At 34.2% G+C, this 26,343-nt stretch overlaps 2 protein-coding genes and 1 long non-coding RNA gene across 11 annotated transcripts in view; 1 reads left to right on the top strand and 2 right to left on the bottom strand.

Moving 5' to 3' along the window:
* Positions 1–26,343, top strand: part of LOC143229657 (calmodulin-alpha-like) — a 106,645-nt gene that overhangs the window by 39,745 nt on the left and 40,557 nt on the right. For 2 of the 7 annotated variants that reach the window (XR_013015984.1, XM_076462275.1), the window contains exon 5: positions 955–1,002. Coding sequence is in view for 6 of the 7 variants with exons in the window: in XM_076462275.1 (XP_076318390.1) it covers positions 955–959 (5 nt within the window). In the remaining variant the exon portion in view is untranslated. Of the gene's footprint in view, positions 1–954; positions 1,003–2,035; positions 2,359–2,859; positions 6,742–13,059; positions 15,586–26,343 lie in introns of those variants that run through there. The other 5 variants (XM_076462274.1, XM_076462271.1, XM_076462277.1 and 2 more) reach the window with 5 other exon arrangements.
* Positions 2,571–4,244, bottom strand: LOC143229662 (uncharacterized). Its single transcript, XR_013015989.1, has 3 exons — positions 4,156–4,244; positions 3,216–3,304; positions 2,571–2,704 (listed from the first exon to the last, which is right to left on the bottom strand). It is a non-coding gene; the product is annotated as an uncharacterized LOC143229662 (long non-coding RNA).
* Positions 12,852–26,343, bottom strand: part of LOC143229656 (EGFR adapter protein-like) — a 47,166-nt gene continuing 33,674 nt past the window's right edge. Inside the window, exons 3-7 of one of the 3 annotated variants that reach the window (XM_076462269.1) lie at positions 23,631–23,979; positions 19,994–20,205; positions 17,095–17,172; positions 14,505–14,676; positions 12,852–13,254 (exon numbers count right to left, since the gene is read on the bottom strand). In XM_076462269.1, coding sequence (XP_076318384.1) covers positions 13,048–13,254; positions 14,505–14,676; positions 17,095–17,172; positions 19,994–20,205; positions 23,631–23,954 — 993 coding nt within the window. In that variant the 5' untranslated portion in view covers positions 23,955–23,979 and the 3' untranslated portion in view covers positions 12,852–13,047. Of the gene's footprint in view, positions 13,255–14,504; positions 14,677–17,094; positions 17,173–19,993; positions 20,206–23,630; positions 24,061–26,343 lie in introns of all 3 variants that reach the window. The other 2 variants (XM_076462268.1, XM_076462267.1) reach the window with 2 other exon arrangements.

Here is a 26,343-nt window from a genome sequence, read left to right as displayed (position 1 = left end):
GAAACTGTCCATAACTATCTGTAAGAGATCTGTTTTATTATAAATGTTTACTTTTATTTGCCAAAATTAATCACATTTTAAAGGTATAATTCATATACTAGCTGAAGTACTAGTTCAGCACACGGAGTAGACATGGAAGAGGAAATCAGATACGAACCATAACCCCATTATGTGATTTCCCAAGAAATCTAAAGGGAAGGTTCTAGATTTGATGACAGTCGGTCCAGCGTTCGCCATTTATAAGCGGACATACCTACACAAGCACAGAAACTGTTGTTAAGTAATAGTTAACATTTTTTACACATTTGTTTTTTCTGTGTACTGTTTAATAGTGTATTTCTGCCATGAAACAACACTATTCTTACCTGTTCTGTAAAATAAACGTATGGACAAAATTATTATTTCAAATTATAATCTAAAAACGTGATATACTTTGATAGAAATTGTAACCATAGAAACGTGTGGATAACTTGGAAATGCTTTAAATTATTCTTGTGATCAGAGAAACGTAGCGTCATGTCAGATATTTAACATTTATATATATTCAGGGTATTATGAAAATGATTACATAAACAGCTCATGAGTGGAGATTTAAACTTTTATTCTATAACATTTTTATCTCATTTTTCGATTTTGAATTACTGGGAAGATAAAGTTCTGTAAGTTAGTACATTACGAGTATAAAAATTTGAGATAGCATACGCGTTATTTAAAATATGTTAAAATGATTTTCAAAGATGAAATTTATTTTCTTTTTTAATTTTTTGGATATCTAGTAATTTATGTGATTTCTTTAAGGCAATATATATATATATATATATACATCAATTTCTTCCCAACTTATTCGAAAAATTATAATTATTTTCCAATTAATCACGCTTTTGAATGACATAAATGAATGTTTTTTGTTTCATATTACATATTATAAGTAAAACTTTTTTTTTTACAATAAAGATTGATCAACAGTTATGTGGAAAAGACAACAATGCAGATATCCGTTATGTAAGTAATAGTTTCTTACAAGCTTTTTGGAAATACGTTTTATGATTACTATGCTCCATTAAGAAAAAGATGTTTAATATACTGTCAAAAACCTGTCCAGTTCAGGTATTAAAAGCTATTATGAAGCTTCGCTTAAACATTTTCTTAAGTTCTCAGACCAGCAGTATTTCATGTTTCTCACATGTCTTAAAATCACACGCCAAAAGTTACTCATAAATCTCATGCTAACAATGTCCCTAACAATGCCTTAGATTGTTTTTGTTTTGAATTTTGCGCAAAGCTGCTCGAGGACTATCTGCGCTAGCCGTCTCTAATTTAGCAGTGTAAGACTAGAGGGAAGGCAGCTAGTCATCACCACCAACCTCCAACTCTTGAGCTACTCTCTTACCAACGGATAGTGGGATTGACCGTCACATTATAACGCCCCCACGGCTGAAAAGGCGAGCATGTTTGGTGCAACGAGAATTCGAACCCACGATCCTCAGATTAGGAGTCGAACGCCTTAACCCACCTGGCCATGCCGGACCAATGCTTTAGAAATAACATGTCATCAAAGACCTAAAACCCACATTGTAACAGAAACTAAAAATGTATGTCATTGATTTTTAAATTCTTTCGATAATTATGTATTGAAACAGAATGTTAATATTATCCGAAAACCACAGTCCAAAAATTTACGAAACTTTCATTATAACAATGTGTTTAAAATCAATGACAAACTAAATTGAAATTACACCCATAACACTGCCTCAACTTTACACATCAACAATGTGTAAATTCCCCCAAAGTTATTTTTAATTCGCATGCTTACGATGTTTTAAATTTATATCACTTTGTAAATAAACGTTATATCTATGCGTAAAAGAGATTCCAATTGAAAGAAATAGTTATTTTTCTATAACAACAAGATCATAATTAAACGACTCAAAAGTTTTATTAAATTATTTTATAAAGACTGATTTAAAAAATAACATCTTTAATTCATTTTATCTTTAAAATATTTGTGCTGTTATTTAAATTTGACTTTTAATAGCCAAAGAACCCAGAAGGCTGAGACACCAGTACCAAAAATTGTAAGACCAAAAAGTAATTACAGAAAGTTGATGTTTGCGCTCAGGCAGCAGTGTTGTATATATCTATTTATAGGGTAAAATTGCTTCAGGTTGTTTTACTTTGTATAAACTAGCAACAGCTGTGTAAACATGTATTTTTAAACTCTGTGTTGAATCCATGTGAACTGCGAAAACAAGAGTTATGAAAGGATGAAGTTATTCACACGATTTAAAAAAACATTAATGAAAATTCATTTTCAAAGATATTAGTTATAATGAATAAAATCATGTGCTTATTATTGTTCATCGTTAATATTTCTATTAATTTACTTTAGGGCAATTTCTACAAAATATAACAGCACTCATGTCCTTAATAAGATATAATATTTGTAGATTTTAGTCTAGGGAATATTTATAACAGCACCGTAACAAAAACTAATTCTGATTTCATTAATTTATTTAAACAACCTTTCTAAGGTCAATATTAATCAGCCTGTATTAAAGAATACCTGATAGCTGAGCTTTAAACATGACGTTTCAGTTGTGAATAGTCTCACGGTGGTACAGCGGTAAGTCTACAGATTTACATTGCTAAAATCAGGGTTCCGATTTCTCTCGGTTGACACAACAGATAGCCCGATGTGGCTTTACTATAAGAGAAACAAACACACACACCTGAGAAGATATCACGTAATTATCATTTTTAAACATATTTTAACATTCTTTATATTATATTCAAAATTTTTTTGCATGAAATATTATTTGTCATTTTGCTCCACTAATTATGATGTTTTTCTCCCCACAGCAGGTAAACATTTAGTTGAAATGACAGAGTGCAACGCGTTTACAAGTGCACAGATAATAATTGTGTTCAGGAAGAGTACAATAAATTTACAGGGAAAAAAGTGTAAACTAATCTAAATGGCTACCTCAGTGCAACGGATTTACAAGTTGAACATGTAATAACTACTGTAGATATGATCAGAGTATGGATGTCCCCAGGGTAAGCAGATGGTGATTATTCTACAATCAGTGTAGATTATCCCATAATTTAAAAACAAGTTTCTACAGACATTTCGTGAAGAACCTTAGTTTTGTAAACTAAGAAGTATATGCAATAATAGTCAAGGGTTTTTTGGTTGTTTTTTTTATTGCACGTACACTTGATGAAGAGAAATGAGAAAAGCCTTGCTTCTCTGAGCCTCACTTTGAACCAAACTCTATCGGTGGTCACTGGAGCTAACCTGCACCTGTAAATTATTGAGAACATTATAAATTCTCCCCTACAAGTTTATAGAAAGTGAGAAGAAATATCCTTATAGAATTACCCACAGTTCAAAGGACCTATCACAGTCACATTAAAAAATAATATAACAGGTTTATCCATTCACCATATTTTTATTATTGGTAATGATCTTTAATATAATATGTTAATCTGTATTTTAATTAAATTTCAATACGCTTTACATAATGCTAGAACAAACCGGCATAAAGTTAAATCCACATATCGTATTTAGGTTTATTTTGGTTGGTTTTCTAGCTCAAAGATGCTATTTGAACACCATTTTTAGAAACTTGCAACATTGTTTTGCAAACAGCTCTGTGTTCGCGTTTCTCAACATTACACACCTCAAGGGTATAGTAACCAATTTCCAAGACATGGGTTTCCTGGAACAAATCCGACAATACGGAGGTTTTGGAAAATTGTCAAACTCAGTTGTTGTTCAAAAATCACTATTTTTACATTCCTAAGTACCATTACCTTAGGCTTAAGTTCAAAACACATACAATGCTATCAAGTTTGTGGAGTTTTTATCGTTTTCTTTTTCATTAACATTGAGAACAAGAGAGTTAATTATCTGAGTTGTATGTAATATAAAAGAGAAACGTCCAAACTGACATATCCTTTCTGCTAATCATTTAACATTCGACAAATGTAGCCGCAAATTGCTAAAATATGAGTACAGTAAAGTTTACTTTTCACAACCACTTCTCGCATATATATGTTCACGTTTCGGTACAAATAAAGAAACATACTGAAAAGTTTTGTTAGAGCCCAGAAAAGTCAGATGTAAACCTATACAAAAGAGACAAAGCTCACTCTGTCCGCCATCTTTTTAGTTTTCAAAACCACTTCTCGTGTACGCACGTATCTTCACGTTTCATTACAAACACGGGGACACACTGAAGGGTTTTGTAAAGAGTCCAGGAAACTCATTTGCCAATCTGCATATAAGAGACAACACTTACTCTAAAAACAAGCAACACACTTTCATCATAGCCAAATGACTGTCTCAACTTATTTCTAGAAGACACGCGGTTCATCATACTTCCTGAATAAAATGCAATGTGAAACATTGTAAAGTGAATTAACACAAACACTTGGGTCTTTCACAACAACAAAGTGTTCCCTAAACATATTACTTGAACTTTAGCTTTGTTAGTCTCTTTGTTTAAGAGCAAACCCAAATTAGGCTATGTGTTGTGTCCGCCACGGGGAATTAAACCTCTATTTCTAGCGTTATAAAGTCTGTAAACTTACCGGTCCCACCGATTGATGAAGCGATATAAACAAACAAATTTTGCATGTTTTTTAATAACAAAAATAACGTGTGATCTTAGTTAAAAATTGTGTTGCTTAAATATGATGTTCTGATGTGAAATCACATTTTATTATTAGTGTACAGGTAGTAAATGATTTAACACAAAAAAAATATACAACAACCAACACACCTGTGTTCTGTTTCGTTGGACTACATCATTTCCGAAGACTCATAACACTATTAACATGGTCGACTCACGGATTCGGTGGATAAATCAGATATATTGAGGCAGCTTACTGTAAAAACACACACACTAACAATATAGTCACCGTGAGCTCAGTTGTTCATCATACAGTTGAAAGATACTGCTAGCATTTTCCAGATGGTCCACTCACATAGTTAATTGTTAGTATCACTGTCTTATTGTCGGCTTATGGTGGTTTTTTAAAATTACCCCTGTCGCCGTTCTCATTGTTGTTACATTCTGATTCAATACACTTTCTGAAGACACACCGTCTGGGTAATTAACTCTAGTGTTTTAGCAACCAAATGTTTCAATATAAAGTGTTGGTTATATTTTGCTATTAACTAAATCTTCTACTCGAGTGTCATCTTTAACTAGATGCTGTTTAATATATATTTAAAACAGTGGTTCCCAACCAGGGGTGCGAGATAACATTTGTTTTGGCCACCTTTACCTTCATTCTTAAATAAATAATTACTGTGAGGGGTGTGAGAAGATATTAAATTTTTTTTACGAGTGCGGGGCATAAAAAAGGTTGAAAACCACTGATTTAAGGCCTAACATGGCTTAGTGGTCAGGAGGCTCGACTTATTTGTGGATCGAGAGATCGAATTCCATCACACATCATGCTCTCCCCTTCAGCCACAAGGGTATCAAAATGTGACAGTCAATAATGGTATTTGTTGGTATAGAGTAGCCCAAGTGTTGTTGTGAAGGGTGTGGTTGTATTGCTTTAATTTATCAAAATCGAGGACGGTTAGTATAAACAGTTCTCAAATAACTTTCCGAGAAATTCGTTAAACAAACAATTTGTCAGTTTAATTAAACTTACTTCGAAACACGCCCTTTCATCATTACCAATATAATCAATATCCTTTTATGTGCTCTGCAGAAGTTCATTAGCATTTAGATATTCAAGACTACTATAGGTATGTGTGGGACATTTATACCATTGCAGTGAAAGATTTTAAACATTCAAGGTTACTATGATTGTGTAACGGACATTTATAGTATTACACTGAAATATTTGACACAGTCAATGTTATTTTGGTTTTGTGACGAACTTTTGTACCATTACAGTATAATATGTTAAATGTTCAAAATTATCATGGTTTTGTAACGGATATATATTCAATTACAGTGAAAGATTTGAAACATTGTAGATGACAATATTTGTGTGACAGACATTTATATCATTACAGTGAAAGATTTTAAAAATCAAAGGTTATTTATTCTGGTTGTGTGACGGACATTTATATCATTACAGTAATATTTTAAATATTCAAGGTTTCTATGGTTTTGTGTCAAACGTTTATATCATTAGAGTGAAATATTTTAATTATTCAAGGGTACTATTACTGTGTGATAGACATTTATATCATTAGAGTGAAAGATTGTAAACACTCAGGGTTATTTATTTCGGTTGTGTGACAGACATTTATACCATTACAGTGAAAAAATTTAAACACTGAAGGTCACAAAAGTTGTGTGACAGACATTTATACCATTACAGTGAACGATTTTAAACATTCAATGTTTTCATGTTTTTGGAGGTTTGTAGTATTACACTAAAAGATTTTAAAGAGTCAAGGTTTTCAAGGTTGTGTGATGGTCATTTATATTATTACACTGAAAGATTTTAAACATCCGAGGTTATAATAGTTGTGTGACGGAGATTTAGAGAAATTACGCTGAAATATTTTGAACACTCAAAGTTACTATGGTTTCGTGACGAACATTTATATCATTATAATAAAAGGTTTTAATTATTCAAGGTTGCTATTGTTGTGTGAAAGACATTTATATCATAACAGTGAAATATTGTAAACACTCAGGGTTATTTGTTTCGGTTGTGTGACAGACATTTATAAAATAAAAGTGAAAGATTTTAAACAGTCAACGTTATTATAGTTGAATGAAGTTATAGGTAATTATAATTAAGGGTCATAATGGAAATGTATCCTTTATTATCATTTACACAAATTTAAATTAAATAATTCATAAGTTTAAATTAATAGTACACGCATAATTTACAAACAAGCCATCTTCCATTCTTTGTTAAGACTTTCTTAGCTTGTGTAACTTCTTTTTTCTTGTCACTCTAACAGTGTGTAATATTTTATTGTTTGTTAACACTCTAACAGTGTGTAATATTTTATTGTTTGTTAACACTCTAACAGTGTGTAATATTTTATTGTTTGTTAACACTCTAACAGTGTGTAATATTTTATTGTTTGTTAACACTCTAACAGTGTGTAATATTTTATTGTTTGTTAACACTCTAACAGTCATAAAATTTTGTCTTTTTCTAAATTTTATGACAGCCAGTGAAATTTCATCCTTCGTTAACACTCTAATTTCTCCCTTTGTTAACAGCCTAATTAAACATAAAAATCCACAGTTTCTCAGTATTCTAATAGTGCAAGAAATTTTATCGCTTTGTTAACACTCTATCAGTGCGTAAAATGTTATTCTGGTCTTCCCATCACTTTTGCAGAGTTATAAACTGTAATTACTTACACGAGTACAAACATAATGAGAATGACAGTAGTTCCAGACGTTGTTAATTATTCGCGCTAATAAATTTGTTGTAAAGTGTTTATAAAGCACAGTCAAGTACTATGGTTTAATGTCCTTCTTAAATCTCCGATAGGGGGTTTCTGTTGTTAAATGGCTGCATTATGTTAAGAAACTTTGTTTATAAGTTAACTTCTAATACTGCTGAAAGGAAACAGCATCTCTGGGATTTCAGAAGAGTAGCTTTATGACAATGAGAGATTATAAAACGAAAAGGCAAACACGTTTCTAAACACACATTTTCGAAAAGAGAAGCAGAATATAACACGGTAAAGTAAGAGCTGCGAAAATATGAAGAAGAAACTGAGGTGTCCGTTCTCTGTCCGGCTTATAAACTTAAAACTGGGAGTGGGGTGGGGTGGATACTATGGTAAACTTCACAGAAATCCTAACTTTCATACAATTTATTTATAACATATTATTACAGTATTCATTACTACTTCACCACAATATTTGTATAAGCTTTAATAACACAATATTTATAAACTTACATCATGGTATACACTGTGATGGTCAAAATGACTTTGTGGGAAGAAGTGACGGCCAAAATAATGGCGGTAAAGATGCTTTATGTTACCCGCTTAGAAAACCCAGCTCCTAACGTCCTTCTACTCTAGGGCCCGGCATGGCCAAGCGTGTTAAGGCGTTCGACTCCTAATCCGCGGGTCGCGGGTTCGAATCCCAGTCACACCAAATATGCTCGCCCTTTCAGTCGTCGGGGCGTTATTAACTTTCGGTCATTTATTGGTAAAAGAGTAGCCCAAGAGTTGGCAGTGGGTGGTGGTGACTTAGCTATCATACACTGCTAAATTAGGGACAGCTAGCGCAGACAGTCGTCGAGTAGCTTTGCGTGAAATTAAAAAAACAACAACAAACAAACCTTCCACACCATTTCACGTTATTAACTAATCGGTAGTCAAAGGCTACAGAAATGTTTTATGAGATGAAGTTGTCACGGGACAAAATGGGAAGTGAATATAACCCAATAAACGTGTTTTTTTTTTTTTTTTCATATCAGCCTTTTGGTGGCTTCTGTTGTGTGAGCTTCACCTGAGTTTATTTATTATTGCAGTAATGGCAGCCATTGTTTTCATTGCACTTTTACGTAGAGAGGGTTAGTGCAGTCTCTGATATATATATATATATATATATATATATATATATATATATATATATATATACAAGATATTTGTGTGCCCTCTTTCCACACTGTGTTCTATAAAGCTTTATCTGTTTGTTTTTTTCATAGTAATGCTACATCGAGCTATCTGCTGTGTCTATCAAGAAAAATAGAACCCATAATTTTAGCGGGCCTGGCATGGCCAGGTAGATAAGGTACTCCACTCGTAATCCGAGCGTCGCGAGTTCGAATCTCTGTCACACCAAACACGCTCGCCCTTTCAGCCGTAGGGGCGTTCAAAGTGACGGTCAGTTCAACTATTCGCTGGTAAAAGAGTAGCCCAAGAGTTGGCGGAGGGTGGTTATGACTAGTTGCCTTCCCTCTAGTCTTACACTGCTAAATTAGGGACGGCTAGCGCAGATAACCCTCGTGTAGCTTTGCACGAAATTCAAAACAAACAAACAATAATTTTCGCATTGCACCAGAGACGGAAAATTTAATACATTTTGTTGTTTGATTTAAGAACGTAATGCCATCTGTGAATATAAATAACGTTAACTTTCTTCAGAAATATTAAATACTCAGTAATAGCAATAATGTGGGTGTAGGTGTTTTGAAACTGCCATTAATATGCCTCTTGTTCCAAGATGTGATCTCACAAAGTTTGGTTGAGATTTGCCCAGCGTTCTAGGAATAATTAGATAACGGACAAACAGACACATACATTTTGTTGTATCATCACAATGCACGATTTATTGAAGACAAATTAATTATGCAGTTTAAGTTTTACTGCCTTCGGAAACTTAAGTTTATTAACTGAATTTCTGAGAAAAAAAAGCACAACTGTTACAGCGCGTAGTAAACTTACAACAAACAAACATGGTATTTTAGCAGCACTAACTAGATTTTAAAAACATAATGAGAGTGTGAACAGAAACAAATATCTAGGTTTTGTAGTCGTAATAATGTGTGAGAAATGAAATTATTTCGACTTTCTTTCGATCTCTGTTATTATTATTATTATATAAAGAGTTAATTATCACATAATAGTTATCACCTTCATATTTTCACGAATTCCTTCTCTCAAGAGTTTGGGAAGGAAAAAGAGGTAATGTACAGGTTGAATGTGTTTGGACGAAAATAGCTTGAATATTTAATATAAAGGTTATTTCACTAGATATAAACACGAAATACGAGTTTAAAATCCTGCCATTTCTATACGCTATGCTGTGATTTATTGTACTTAATATTAGTAATAACAGAATAGTGAACTATTAAAAAAAGTGTTAATATGGTTTGTTTTATAATATTCGTGTCATATAACCCAATGGGCGGGACCTGACAAGAGGAAAGCCACCCGGTCAGTAGTACCTAACCACAACTTCATTCTAATGGATTGAATATCACTTTTATAAATTAAAATAGTAAATGTACAGTGTTGAAATCAGTATACATTTAAAACAATTTCAAAATAATGACTTTATACGTTTCGACGTATTATATTTCCTTAAATGTCATGTAATTTGTGCATAGTTTGGCATTTATGTATAAATATCGGAACAGGTCTCGCCACATTCTTCAACAGATATTCACCGGCCCTTCATCTTCATTTAATAATTTATAATTGAAATTCATCGCTTTCAATTTCATTCCTAAAGATGACTAGAGACACTTCGAAAAATGTTGAGTCATTAGTTTGAAATGACTTCAACTGTGTATTGATTTCAACGTTGTTTATTTATCATTTTAGCATTATAAACAAGTGCCAAAATAAATATATCACTCTTATACACACAGCTTAATGTGTACAGGAAATATTTTGTGGTACTTTATATTCGAACCTGACTCCCCAGCATCAAAATCCAGGCCAAGAACAAAACTGTAACTTGAAAGTTTAAAAACCGTTGAAACCAGGGGTGGAATTGAGCCTAAATAACGAGTCAGCTGAAAATATAAAGTCAGGCGGGCCCTATTAGCACCAATATTATATATCAAACAAAAGCAAACAGAGTCTGGCCTAACGATGGGGCCGGTCAATTAAAGTTGACCGTTACGTCTGCCTCTGATTAAAACTCTTTGAACCCGTTAATTATAAAAGAAAATCACACGCGAAACTTAGAAAGAGTAAAAGAACTGAAAGGGACGCGGCACTACTCTTTCTTGTGTTATTAACCGAAATAACAAAAATTACAAACAGTTTTCACTGAGTGAAGGGCGGAATGACTCAATATAAAACTTGTGATGAAAAAAATATAAAATAAATTTTTGTTGAGTGATAGTCTGAGTTAGTGAACACAGCAGTACAAAGCAACCAGTTAAGCTGTATATATATATATATAAACAAGTCATTAAAATAAAGTTTTGTATGCGTAGAGATTAAATATACCTTATCTAGATTCTAAATAATAGACACTTAACATTACATTTAAATGAACGTGTTCTTTGATAGTATGAAACTATATGACAAGGTTTTGATTTTTTACACGGTAATCTTTGCCATGGTTGTTATAAAAACTAATCAAAAGATGACTGTTAACAAAACAATGATCCTTTGTTAAGACTTAGATGAAACGACTCGCTAGGTTTGTTACCAAATTAGTCTTGTTCACATCATATAGTAATGTTATATGTCATTTTCTGCTTCATTTATAGCATAATTAGGTCGAATTGTATTTTCGAACAACTGAAAGATGAGGTGGCGCTGGAAGAATAGAATTGCTGACAGTACGTTAGTCCACATCTTTCCTATCTCATACTATGTTCAGTATGTACTGAAACCAGTGTTTTGTTTCTATTATCTAACAACCAATATGCAGTGTATAATGATGGTTATTTAGTTATTAGTCCTGGAAAACACCTTCAAGAAATAAGAAATATATAGGACTACAAAAAATTACAGAACTAAAATTTATTATATTGAGCTTTAAAATTAAATAGACATCTTCCCTCCTTCCCCACACAAATAATTTTAGAATAAAATAAAACAAAACTGTGGTTGTAGGAGTGTAGCTGGCAGACTCTTGCAAGCTTTAAATGGGTTTAACCTTTTCACAACCAGAGAGTTTTTTTACTCCCAGGAACCAGGAAATGTTAATATATTTCGTTGGTTCATCGTATGTTGTATAGAAGAGAAATCCTACAAACGATATATCGTTGGATTCAATGTGAAAACTGATCTCTAGATAGGTTAATTCAGTTCTCTGGGAAGAGTGCGTGCACCAAGTATGTCTCTAAGTAAGCAAGGGATTAATGTACATGTCCTGTATCAGAAGTTTCATATTTCGAATAATATGTAGGCATAGCAATAACAACGTTCAATAAATTCAGACATATTATTTCGAAATTTGAAACCTATTAAAACATTTCTTTATGTACCGAATCTCTTTAGAAGAGTATAACGTTCTGCATCTGAGCTGCTTATAATATAATGTTTTATTAAGCCTACAGAACAGCTGTATTGCATTGTAAAGTTGTGTTCTTCACATTATAGTCCTGTACAAATATTCTAGAGAACAAAGTAACACCATGGGACTAAAGCATATACAGTATAGTATAGCAGATCTGAACGTCTAAAAGACAACTACAACGTTGTTTTAAAGTTGCGTTGTTTATAACAAAGTGACGTACTGAATCTCTAATGTAACGTGTCTCAATTGTTCGAGACTAGGAATCCGCTCGATACTTCCTAAAACTGTCGCAGACCTCTAAAACTCGAGTACAACGAAAAACCGTTACGATCTATATATTAATATTATGTCAGTTTTTGTTCGTTTGGTTTCGCGATCATCAAGGTAGTTGTGATGGAACAGCATCTGAGCAAGATGTAGAGCTAAAGTATTTACAGCACAGTGAAACTGAGTTTCTAGAAGACAAATAAATCACTGTTTCAAAGTTACGTTTTTTTTTTTCACACCAGAATGTTGTAATGGTCCTACAGAGAACAGTGCAACATTGGAGAACTAAATCCTTTGTCAATATTGTAGTTGAAAAAAGCCTCTAGAAAAACAATGTAGCATTGTAGAGATGACCATTTTCATTAGAACGATGCTGTGCTGCGACAACACTTTAAAGTTTTGTGTTATTCTATACATTAAACAACATAAAGAGTCGGAGACAAATCAACATGTTACACTATTTAACAGTCTTATGTTCCTTCAGGAAACGTTCTTGATGTTTTTTCAATATTTAGGCTATTTTTAAAAGGTTTTCTAATATTCAATTGCGAAGGTGATCAAAATCGATTTGAAAGTTTCGGTTCGAAAATACTGATTCGGAATATCAGTAATTACACCAACTTAAGTCTGAAACTTAAAATGTATCAACGCTTAAATAATTAGATTGTTGTTTTTATTTACACCAAATAAATATCCATACACATCTTTGTACAATTTTATAACAAAATATATTATTATAGCATAAGAGCAGAGATTACAGTACAAAGAACACACCACATGCACCTTTATGATACTAATAAAGCGTTTGTTGTTCGAACACGAAAGTTGTTTGCTTTTATATATGTAGGTTTGCCAACGTCCTTTTAAGGTCTGTTAAACTGATGGAAGGATCCTGATCAATGTCTACCAGCTCTTCGGAGTAACGTAGCCTCCTCCAGATGGCGCTACGTCGAGACAAAGACAGCAGACAAGGTAGCAACTCGGGCATGACTGAATGATGGGTTATTAAGGCGGAGAGAGTGCTAAATTCTTTCGTAAAACCCTTGAAGAAGAAAAGGCTTAATATAAATCATGGGATACGTTATATTTAAATTTCTATCAAAAGAGAGATTTATAAGAGATAGAGGAATAATCGCACTTTCTAAGAATGATTTATGATAATTGATAATTTGGAAGCGTGGCGCCAAAGATGCGAGATGACTAGTCTCGGGCGACATACTTAGCACACGTGTTTGTTTTCGGCGAATTCTCGACGATTATGTAGAATAATGATTATATAGAACAATGCTGTATAAACACACCTTTATAATCAGCTCTTTCAGTGAAAAGAGTTTTTCTATAACGAGATTTCCTTCACTCTCTTCCATAGAAGTTGAACCATACTGAAGATTTCTTTCACTGTTCTCCATAAAAGTGAAACTATACTCACAACAGAACGTTAAGGGCAATAACGGGTGCAGTAAAAATACACCCAATACCCATTCGGAGTAATAACTTTATCTACAAAGCCAAAGTTATGTCTATAAAAGAGACCCCCCTTAAAAAACTATTGCGATGAACATGTGAATACCTTTTAATACCATTAAGTCCATGAATCTCTCGAAATAGTTGTCGGTTTTCATGTGAAAGATGGCTTAAAACTGGAATCAGTTTCAGTGAATTTCCTTATCATATTTGTTTGTTTAAATATAATTCCTGAAACCGATGTTCACGTAAAGTGTGAAAAGTTTGTTAAAACATGTGGTCCAAGAAAGGTTGATTTTGCTAATCCATGTTTGAGTAAAATAAAGGCACAAAAGGTATAAAAGTTCATTGAAAGGGTATTCTTGTTACTCCTGATGACAAAGGAGCTGTTGATTACGACAGGAAATTTGCGAACCTAGAAGTTGAGCTTTCACCAACTTCAGGTTATTGCATATTTTCTTACTAACAGCATCAAGAAATATTCTCAGCTTTTTTTAACGTTTGTTTGGCGGTGGGATGTCAGAGGGTTCTCTTTCGCACCATAGCTTTCACTTCGTGGACGATGTCGTTACCTGAGATTAGCTTGGGTGATTTCAGGAGTCTGAAATGTATCGTTTAATGATTTCGCTTCAAAGATATCCTTCAATGTAAAAAGGTGATATTTTTTTCCCTATCCGTGTCTGTATCACACTGACAAGTAGTTGGGAATTCGCTGTGAAACAAATATTTAGATACACGACTCGCATCTTTGACGACACACTATTGTATAAGAACACGCAATTCTTTCTTATTAAAAAAACTATTAGACATTGGAAAGTTTTTACGTACTTTTATTTTATACCCTCTAAATGTTTTCAGGATAAGGTAATGAGCGATCCCTGAGGGTTGGAATGTTAGAGGAACTCTCAGGGAAAGAGCAAAACACCCAGGTTTACTTGTACTGTTTCGCACCATAAATGATCCAACAGGCTCGTTCGCTAGGAGCTCTTGAACAATTTCTCTGAAAGAAGCAGAAAAGGCATTTCAAACAAATTTTACATGGCCTACCAGATGATTTTATCCTGATTTTATGTTTATGCCACTTACTAGTAAGTTGTTTCGAAGATAAGTTTTGTATTATTAAGTATGCATTTGTATAAAAATTTAATTAGTTGAAAAGACCAAATCTTCTTTCCAGGTAAAATAAAATAAAACCCATAAAAATTTAATAATAATAAAACAAAATATAGTAAGGGTTTACATCAAAGGGCGGCGCCACATTATAAGACACATAACATTTGTGTCGAGATTAGTTTGATTTCAATATTGTTTGAAAGAAAGGCCAAGCGTGGCCAAATATTATTGGCCTGAGATGTGAATCTAAGAGTTCAGTACTCGTATTTTGTTGTCAATAATTGCTTTACCTACTTTGAAATTATGTGTACCATATAAAGAAATTATATTCAAATATCATTATTAGGCCTGATAACAGTAGCTTAGGAACTGGAGGTGGGAGTTGCTGTCTTGCCTCTAATCTAACAGAGAAAAATCAGGGATAGTTAGCATGTAAATTTGAATAAAATTCTGAAATAGACAAATAATTTTGAAAGAAATTAGTGTAATTAGTGTTTCTTCATAATGTTGAAATGCATTCTGAAGTGATAGGGTATGTGTTATTTTTAAGATGACAGTGTTTGTTTCTTTTCAGTGGATTCTGGTTGAACTCAGCTAATAGTTAACAATAGTCCATTTTTAAAATTATGGAAACCTGGTAGAGTTAAGCGTTGAATACTTAGGAGATGATAGCGTGAGCTTTTAAATAAGATATTAATAACACAGTTGAACCATTACGAAATTCTTGTGCTTTGTATTTATCAGAGGTTTACTGTTGTAACTTATATGAATATTTTAAAAGTATGTTTATTTATAACTTTTCTGTTTTTTATTATAACAAAACTTATGTTAATTATTATTTACTTCTATTATGCACATGTTATGGAAAATAAGAAAAAATGCAGGAAGAATGAAAGCGTTACAAACAGTAATTACAAACAGTTGACACAAACATTTTTAGAAAAAAAGTTTTTTTTTGACTTTCAATATCGTGCAAAACTACACCAGGGATATCTACGCTAGCCGTCTGTAATTTAGCAATGTAAGACCAGAGGTAAGGCAGCTAGTCATCACCAGCTCTTGAGCTACAATTTTACCAACGAATAGTGGAATTGACCGCACGATATAAGGTCCTCACGGCTGAAATGGCGAGCATTTTGGTGTGATGGGAATTCGAACCCACGACCTTCAGATTGCGAGTCGAGCGTTCTAATCACGTGACTGTGCCGGGACCTTAAAAAAAGTTAAACGAAGAAACAAGTAACACTGGGGTACAAGTGGCATTAAAATATGTAGAGCGTTAACACGCATTATTTGATAAGATGTACAGTACTGTGCAAAACTGTCAAGAGAAAGTCAAAACTTAGAGTTCAGGTTACTTTTAAAGAACAATGGAAGGTAAATCACAGGTGAAACTTCAAAGTTTTATTGATATTTCGTACAACAGGACCTCAAGGTTTATTTGTACAGTATTATTAAATTGATGTCTTCTTGCAAGTATCTGTATCATACGTTAGATCCTACCATGGGGTACCATGATTGTTATTTCAGACCTTAAATTTGATCAGTATGTTTGAATAACAAACAGAACCATTACGACATGCCCTTGGTGCAAGTATATGGAAATTGTACAGAACAGAATGATAAGTATTCTCACCCTGGCTTATCTAGTTGTCAACAGGGATCAGTGAAGCATAACCATAATGTTGAGATTTACATTCTATAATGGCATGGAAAAATTAGTCTTATAAAATGTAAAGAATGAGAAACTATTCTCTTGTCCTAACACTTCTGAACAGCACTTTAACCTCAATTATGTTTCTCACAATGAATAGAAATTTGAGCTATAAATCGGAGTCTTAAAAGCAGCAACGTCCTAAGCCTTCACCATGTTTCACTAGTTAAAGTCAACTGTGGGAAGCTGGCTGTTGAAAAGTATACTATGTATTACTAAGAATAACTGTTTTTGCTAAAATTAAATAAGAAGAACTATTTGTTGTAACTTTACTTTTTCACTGAATTCTAAATCGCTCACCAGTGGCACAGCGGTATGTCTGTGGATTCACACTGCTAAGAACCGGGTTTCGATACACGTGGTTGACAGAGCACAGATAGCCCTATGTGTAGTTTTGTGCTTAATTCTAAACAAACAATTCTGAATCTGAAGTAAGGCTGTTGTTTGGGAATGTTTATTAGGAATAAACCCTGTATAGCAGCTAAAATTTGATTATCACTCCTTTTAATTGTACATGTCGTTCGCAAAATTAGTTACCTTTATACTTACCAGTTAAGACAAATTACGAACAATACAATAAAACTGACTTACCTTGGAATCCCTGCTTGGAACCAAGCGGCTTCTCTTAGGCTCTTCTCTTCTAAGATGACAGGTTCTAGCGAGTCATGTCTGAGAAAAAACAATCAATATATGTTGACGAGTCTGTGTTTCGAATAACAGAAATACTTCATTTCTTTAAGTTTTATTTGTTTGTTTAACATTAAGCACAAAGCTACACAACGGGCTACCTATGCTCTGTCAACCACGGGTATGGAAACCCAGTTTCTAGCGGTGCGAGTCCTCAAACATACCATTGTGCCAGTGGGGAGGCATTCCTTTAGGTGAAGCATCAATCCATAGCCTGTCACAACAGTGATATAGTTAGTTATTCTATAAGTTAATCACTAAACGGTATGGGGTTATTTGACAAGCAAAATTCTATACTTGTTTGTTTTTATAGAGTAGAGCGACTTCGGAGTAACTGCTGTGACCATCAAGGGTAATCGAACCACAGATTTTTAACATTTTAAGTCAGTAGGCTTACCGCTGTTTCACTATGTTACAGTTAAATATTTGATACAACGAACTCGATTTACTTATCTTTTGTATCGCTCTGTATTAAGTTATCTTTGAATGACGATGCATTCGTTTTTAGTAAACAAACATAGTTCCTTTAGCGCAGGGGTTCCCAAACTTTCTAAATCTGGAGTTTCACATCTCGGTGAGCTCAGCAGATAGCCCCATGTAACTTTGCTATAAGAAAACACACACATCAGAAGAGAAAAAAAACATTCCTGAGCCTTAATAAAAAATACACTACAATAAAAACAATCGGTCACTAGCACCAGATAAAGTTTACTTCAAGCTTTTAGAATATAAATTTCTTCCAAAATATCAATATTTAAAGAAAAAAGTTACTTCTATTTACTTGTTCAAAAATTTCTGCTTGCAAAATTTATATCAGTAAAAGTACAGTTTTATTAATGGTTCGGATGGACTTGCTTTTGTCCACAAAGTAGTTCAATATTTGAAGTTATGGTTGTTACCTGTAAGAGCAAATCATCTTTAACATTTAGTCTGTTTCTGAATTTGGTCTTTGCAGCTGTACACAGTCAAAATGTTTGCTCACAAAGATATGTTGTTGGAAAACGCATAAAAATTTTCAAAGCTCTGTTACTTATTTCAAGGTATTCCATGGCCATTTGAATAAAAAACTGTAATTTGTTCCTGCTAAAATTTTGTTTTTAGAGTGTAATCAGATGAAATTTCTTTTTCTGTTTTGTTGGTATTTGCAGTCCACAAAGGGATTTTGAATCCACAGTAATCTTTATAAATGAGGAGAGTAGTAATCCAAAATAGTTGTACAGAAATCAGATATGTGCTGCAAGACTGAAACTTTTGCATCTTCATTTAAGTAAAAAAAACAACAAAAAACAACAGATTTTCGAAGAAATTAAGTTCTTCCATAAGTACACGTTCACCCCAAAGTTTTAGCTTACGTTGAAGCGCTTCCATTTTACTCTGAGCTTTGAAGTACGTTACCCTGGTAACCCGCATTGTCGTATTCACTTCATTTGAATAGGCAAGTACGTTCAAAAGGTATGCCGCTTTCTGTATCCAGCATTTGTCCCTCAGTTTGTAAGCAAGTTCAAAATAGCATTCAGATAAAAAGAAACCTATCTCCTCACGCATTTCGTAAAACCGAGAAAGCACTTTTCCCCAAGAAAGCCATCGGACTTCAGTATGAAGCAGCAAATTTTTATGTAAACTTTCCACATCCTCACAGAGTAAACTGAAATCCTTGCATTGAGTGGTCTTGATTTTATAAAGCTAACTATGTTTGTGGCATCACCCAATATCTTTAAGTCTTCTAGCATTCGTTTCAATGCAAGTGCATGAAGACAGCAGTGGATACTCACGATGTACGGGTTTTTATTTTTCATGTGTGCCACTGCGCCTGAAAACTTTCCAATCATAGCTGCAGCTGCATCAGTGCAAATACTTGAGCAAAATTGCCATTGGATATCATGTTCTTTCATAAATAAATCGATCAGTTTAAATATTTCTTCGCCTATTGTTTGAGTAGGCAAAGGTTTGCAAATTAGCATGTCTTCTTCAAGACTGGCTTTGTGAATATAGCAAACAAACACAAGCAACATCGTATAGCTTGAGACATCTGTTGATTCATCCATCTGAAGCGAAAAAGTTGAACTCGTTTTTACTTGCCTTATTAAGTCCGTTAAGCAGTTTGCTGACATATCCTTGATTCTTCGAGAAACCGAATTGTCAGAAAGGGGCACATAGCTTATGTTGTTTAAGAAATTTCTCATCAGTCGTGCATTCTACCAAATCTTTTGTGCCTGGTTTTATCAAATCTTCTGTATTGGTATGTGTTTCAGCTGCTTTTGCAATACGGTAACTAACACGATATGAAGCAATAAGAGCACCTTTGTTATCCTGATGGACAAACGAACGAAATGTAGCTTTTCTTGCATTTAATTGCAAACACTTTCTTTTAAAATACTCGGGAGTTGGATTTTGTAATTGGGAGTGTTTGGTTTCTAAATGCCGTTTTAACTTTGCTGGATGCAAACTACTGTTATTCAATATTTTTTACTTTCTTGTACAGCGTATTCTGATTCAATTTTATAGCTTTAGGAAAAAGTATTGACATTCTGAAATTTTCTCGCGAAGTTCCAAATAACTATGGCAGAGCCCAAGAGCTCCGCGGAGCGTAGTTTGAAAAATCATGCCTTAGTTCAGTTTTGTAATCAAAATAATTCTAATTTAATAAATGCTTTTACTCATTGGTGTTACGAGGTATTGTTATAAACTATCGACAGACGGAACCACATTCACAAAAACAGAATTCAAGATATATACAATTCCTTTCATATTTTTGTGAAAAACTAGAAAATTTAGTTCTTATGATTGAGATTTCACTATTTACCTTCCTGGAGGTGGTGGCGACCAAACATTTTCTTTGGTTGCGAAGCACTTTGTAAAGTCGTGTTTAAGAGGATCCTCAGATCGTGAATGCAACTGTGACGTCACTACTGAGTTGTTTGATGTGCTTTTATCACAAGCAGCCACACATTGTGAGCCTTCGCTAGTATTAAAATGTTCCTGAAGATGGCACTGCATGTCAGTTACAATATCATGCTGTTCGAATAACAAAATATATCTAATTTACCATTCATATAAATATAACATACAAAGTATACACCACAAACCAACATTGACAAGAACTTGTAGTAATTTTTAAGTGTGTTCAGAGTACACGAGCAAAATTATATGTACATGTACAGAGTGTAAGATTCGAGAACTGTGACAAACACTTGCTGTGTGCAGTCGTTGCAACAAACATGGCTGAAAAGAGCTAATTATACTCTTACGTTCCCGCTGTTACATTGTTTCTTACATTACCTGAGGTTATTAGAGGCGGTTCTTACAGTTACGTAGAAAAAAACACTTTCTGCTGTCATATTAAAATACGTTTGTTACTGCTGGGCTCATTTAACACGTGAGCGGTAATCTTAAACACTGCATTTTCTTTCTTCTTGCTAATAGCACGTTTCTTTTTCTCCTTTGGGTTAAAATGACCTCAAGATTAGCTGAGCACCCTGGATATCTAACTGGATCAAACAAAATGTTTGAAATTACATAAACATTTTTACGACGGTATTTGAAAAAGGTAAGTTATCATGTGTATTCAGTGAATGAAGATATAGCATTTAAGTAATTGTTTTTGTTTTGGAATTTCACGCAAAGCTACTCGAGGGCTATCTGCGTTAACTGTCCCTAATTTAGCAGTGTAAGACTAGGGGAAGGCAGCTAGTCATCACCACCCACCGCCAACTCTTGGGCTACTCTTTTACCAACGGATAGTGGAATTGACCGTAACATTATAACGACCCCACTTCTGAAAAAGCAGCATGTTTGGTGCGACAGGGATTCGATCCCGCGACCCTCAGATTAGGAGTCGAACGCCTTAACTCACCTGGCCATGCCGGGCCTATATTCAAATAATAGCACATCCTTAAAAAAAGGTATTTAAACGTTATTAGCATATGATAATTCGGTATATTTATCAGATTAAAAAAATCCTGGCAAATATTTAGAATTAGAATATATAACCAGTGGTGCTGGTTTTAGAAATAAAAGCTATAAGTGGGAGTATGGGCTGTCCACGTTCATTATTCTGAGCCGTAACACAGGAACGGTTCATCTGTTCTAAATATATCACCGCGTGTTAGGTGCAGCCTCTTAATACAACTTTTGTTTGGCGGCGGTTTTACATATTTTGTTACCGATATCCTGGCTTAGTCGAGCCATTATTCGCAGTACTAAGAAGGAAAAATTGAAATGGTTGCCACACTCGAACCGTTTCTCCGATTTCTTATCCACTGAATCTTGATCTTTGAATGACTCGTTTACGTTCCTCTACCAAACTACATTAAAATTATTTCAGACAATTTTTCATTAATCATTGTAGTTCGATAGAAGTAATGTAATGACAAAAAATGTCCACAGTATTACAATACTAGATACACTTAGCTGAAGTTTCCACTGCGGTTTGGACTCTGGACAGTCTCAACCACTCTTTTGGGATAATAGTTTGGAACAAGGGGCATATTAAGGGGTTAAGATACCCCATTATTGCTGTTATTGAACACTTATTATGTTTGACGTAAGATAACATTAACTACATTTATAGATGGTGTCACAACTTTACATAAAAATAAAAATCGAAAAACTATTATAGTTTCTATAATGCGGCCAATGATGGTTAATTAATTAACCACGTGAAGACAAAGTAAACACATGTACCATTAATTCGACTCTGTTTCACCATTACCTAGAGATCGAACGTTGCTTCCCTCTTCGACAATAATTCTGAATAAGTGATAATATATATATATCTGTGTATAAGTAATATTACTCTGTAGTTTCCATACCAGTCAACTTTTTGGAGTACACACACAATTTGCATCCCTACCTAAGTGTGTCAAGATACCCAAACAAGTTTGAAAGTCAGTCTTTTCACAAAGCACCTAAGAGGATGAAAGAAAGGATATCGCGAGAGATAGCTGATGAAACTATTGACAGACAAGCTGACGATAGGGAAAGAACATCTGGAAGGAAGCACAAGAGACACCTGTTGAAAATGTTGCACAATAAAACCGAAATAGGTAAAAGACATCTAGAAGAAGCGTACAAGAAATAGCTGATGGAAATGTTGCCACAGAAGCAAATCGTGGCAGCATGGGAAGAAGAACAAAAGGATCAGTTGAAGAAACTGTTGCAACAGAAGAATAAAACAGAGGATATTAAACTCAAAGAAGGCTTTCTGCTGCTGAATTGGGATCTAGAATATATTACAAAACGGCTTATGATTATAATCCAAGTCATGATTGTGAATCAGGGTCTCATATGATGTTGGAAGATCTATGCGTATAAAATACCTTGAGGAAAAGTATACGCCGTGTTGTGGTAATCGCAAAGTTGAATTCCAACCTTTGAGAACCACCACCACCACCTCTTAATGTAGTTCTTCTGGGAAATACTGAAGAAGTTAAAAACATCATAATCAATATCTGTATACATAAGGCACAAAACGTCTGTCCGTTATCTAACTACTCCTAGGTCACTGGGTCAATCTCAACCAAACTTTGTGGGATGATAGTTTGGAACAAATGGCCTATTAATAAAAAGTTCACAGTATTTACTATCTTTGAAGTTAGTTAATGTTAACTATATTCATAGATGGCGCTACGCCCTTCAACCAAAACTAAAAAAAAAAATTTTTTTTTTATAACAGCATACACAGATTGTTGGGGCAGGACACGCACAAACGTTTTATGTATATCACAGATTACACTAGTATTCTCTACGAAGGAATGGAATGAAAAATACTGCCACTATTGTAATACTGAATACATAAACTCAGGTGAAGTTTCTACTCCAACAGCCACCTTAAGACTGAAACAAAAAGTCAATTTTTTAGTTATACCCTTATCCTACTTTGATCCATGACCTTTTAACTTTTGCTTGTGAGGCACGTCTGCGTCAAATGTCTATTAATTAACTAACCCTGTGAAACACTGAGGTAGGACATTAAGAGCTGGGTGTTGAAGGCGGGTAACACCACTACGTCTGCTACCTCTTTCTGTAAAGTCACCTTGACTTTAAGTATGTATATAATGGGTACTTAAAATTCACACAATACCTTTGGTAAGGTAGTAATGAACAGTGTAATAATATGTTACATCATAAATAAAGAGTGTGAAAGTTAGGTGTTGTGTTATTTATCATAGTATCGAACTACAAGTTCATAATCTGGACAAAGATCGGGTACTTCAGCTTGTATATATATATATATATGAAGTAAAACACTTATTAGAGCTTGTTTTATTAAGTTATAAAAGTAGACCTAGACATTATTCTTAAAATGCGAAGCAATTTCCAGATCTAGTTTAATCATGAGTGTATTCTGAGTAGGTACAAAGAACAGGGGTTGGTTGGGATTTGGGGTCCGACGTTTGTACATCATTAGATAACCTAGGAAATAGCTAATGTGCACGCACATTTGCGCTGGTTGTTGCCCTAGAACTGTCACTTGTACTGAGCAGGGATCTCTCAATCCCTGGTCTTTCTTCGCCCATAATTTGTGTGTCCCTTATCTTGTCAAATAAGTCTTTAGTCTTTCCGTCAGATTCATCACTTGCTAGTTCCACTGTTTTCACCAGAGGGGGTTTCTCCAGAAGATGTTGGTTCAGTTCTGTTGGCGAGTTGTTCTCACTGCAGCTGCTGCTACCGCTATTACTGTAGCAGATCGGAAGTGACAGAGACTGGTGCTTCCGGGAAGTGGAAGGATACTGCAGCTGTTCAGCCTCCGTTAGGGAGTTCATTCCGTCCCAACCAGTTCTTCACTTTCTGGATGAAATTAATTTTATTACGGTGAACAATTGATAACGGTCAACTTGTGGACAGTGTCCATATTTATTCATGTTTGAACTGTAAAAAAAAAACAATAAAAAACGAATACATAAATTTGTAAAACGATTAATGAATAAATTCAGCGATGTTTAACATTATCTTGAACATTATATGAAGGACAATATGAAGTTTAACGAAAGACGTAGGCTATCATAGAATTTATTTGTGATAACCTAAGTCCTTTATTACATTTTACGCTTAACGCCAAACTGTAAAGTTAAAATTCATGAGTGACGAAAGAAGTCAAAAACGAAAAAAAAGTGGAGAAACTCTCATCAGAAGCCATATTTTTATAAAATAACAAACTTCACCTAACTGGTAGGTATACCATTAAAATAAGCTAACATTTCACTAGGAAAAACAAGAAAGAAAAAACAAGCATTTTAGTTAATATGAATAACAGCCCGGCATTGCCGAGTAGTTAAGGCACTCAACTCGTAATCCGAAGGTCGCGAATTCGAATACCCGTTACACCAAACATGTCGCCCTTTCAGCCGTGGGAGCGTTATTATGTGACTCTGAATCCCACTATTCGTTGGTAAAAGAGTAGCTCAAGATTTGGCGGTGGGTGATGATGACTAGTTGCCTTCCTTCTAGTCTTACACTGCTAAATTAGGGACGGCTATTACAGATAGTCCTTGTGTAGCTTTTCGCGAATTTCAAAATAAACCAAACCAATATAAACAATACTGAGAATTGTAATTCGCAAAGTACAAAAATAAACAAAGATTTGAAACTTTCATTTTGACACTGCTTCGAGAAAGCCACGCCTGTAAACAGCTTTACCTGTCAATTATATAAATAACATTTCTGCCCTTTTCAAACCATAGATTTACAATTTAGTCAAATATTATGATTCACGTAGTTTTCTCTGTATTTCACTGCTTTTGTACTTCATGCTATAGTCACCACTATCTTATGGTAGGATAGCATGCGACAATATATAATTTTCAGCTTTGAAAAGCTAGATAAAGTTTGGATAGGATTAGGTAGAGCAGATTTATAAACTCCTTATGTTAATATAAAGTAAACAACGAGATGCAAGCAGTAAGTTAAGGGTTCGCTTAAGAGAAGAATGAAAGAAGTTTAGTGAAACTTTATTTGATCTTATGGAATTTTTATAATTGATTGGAAGTTCATTGTGTTTCTGAAAATATTTCATTGTGAAGTTAGATTTTATTTAAAACTACCAACATATTTGCTTCTTACAAGACTTAAATAACACTAGTTTGGTTTATTAAGCACTATAAGCAATGGCAGTATATACTAATGTATACTCAAATTCTGTAACGCAAACAAATAGAATAGTTAATTAATTGTGAAGTTTTTATTTCTAATTTGAAGACCAAACACAGTCCAGTGTTTGGGTAGTGAGATGTAGATCTAAGATATGGGGTTTGTGCCCTGTTATGCTAACACCAGCAAAAAAACTCGCTTCTCGCTTTGGAGGCATGGGTTTGTTATAAGAGAGCTCTCTTGGGGCACAGCGGTACGTCTGCGGAGTTAGAAAACTAGAAATAAAATGGTTGTCAATATCTGTGGCGGGCATAGAATAGATAGCCCATTGTGTAGCTTTGTGTTTGACTTCAAAGAAACAAATAATCGTTACAATAGTGACGTTTAAATTCCACTGTTCGATCGGAATAGCATACATGTTGGCAGTGAGTGGTGTTCACTAGTTAACTTTCCTTTGTTCTTAAGGTAAGCTAGTGCAGATACTTATCAACAAAGTTTGTAAAACTAAATAATCAAGACCCTTACTAAAAGTTGTATAATTCACTGGTATCACTGCATCAGACAAATGTCGCCGAATCCACAATTTACTTGTACTGCTTGGCCCTTCGATTCGGTTCCCTCAGCAGTACACTAGTTTCACTGAACGTACGTTTGACATACGTTTCATTCAAGTCGGTTAAGTATTTTTACTGCAAGAAGGAAAACTTAGGGATATCATTGGCACTCCTTCTTGTCCATAAATGGTTAATAAAATGGATCGATATGTTCTGAGTGTCGATTTGAGTAGAAACATAAAAGTGAGAACCGAACACAAATAACCATCAGCCGAACCCCGACAACAAGTTTATTATTTGATGTAAATAAGCTCCGACCAAGAATGTTGCTAACACAACCAGTTGTTAACTTGCTTATTGAAGACCTCTTCAGCTGAAGGACGAGCATGCTCTGAGTCTGGTTTCGGTCTCTCGATTCATAAATGCGAGTCGAACATCCTTATTAATAGGCCATATGAGACCTACTCGTTAAAACCCTTGAAGCAACCATTAACTGTAATCCTAAAAATCG

Source organism: Tachypleus tridentatus, chromosome 10, assembly GCF_004210375.1.
Source record: "Tachypleus tridentatus isolate NWPU-2018 chromosome 10, ASM421037v1, whole genome shotgun sequence".
NCBI lineage: Eukaryota > Metazoa > Arthropoda > Merostomata > Xiphosura > Limulidae > Tachypleus > Tachypleus tridentatus.
The sequence above is the reverse complement of the archived record's forward strand: the minus strand, read 5'-3'. Positions and strand labels throughout refer to the sequence as shown.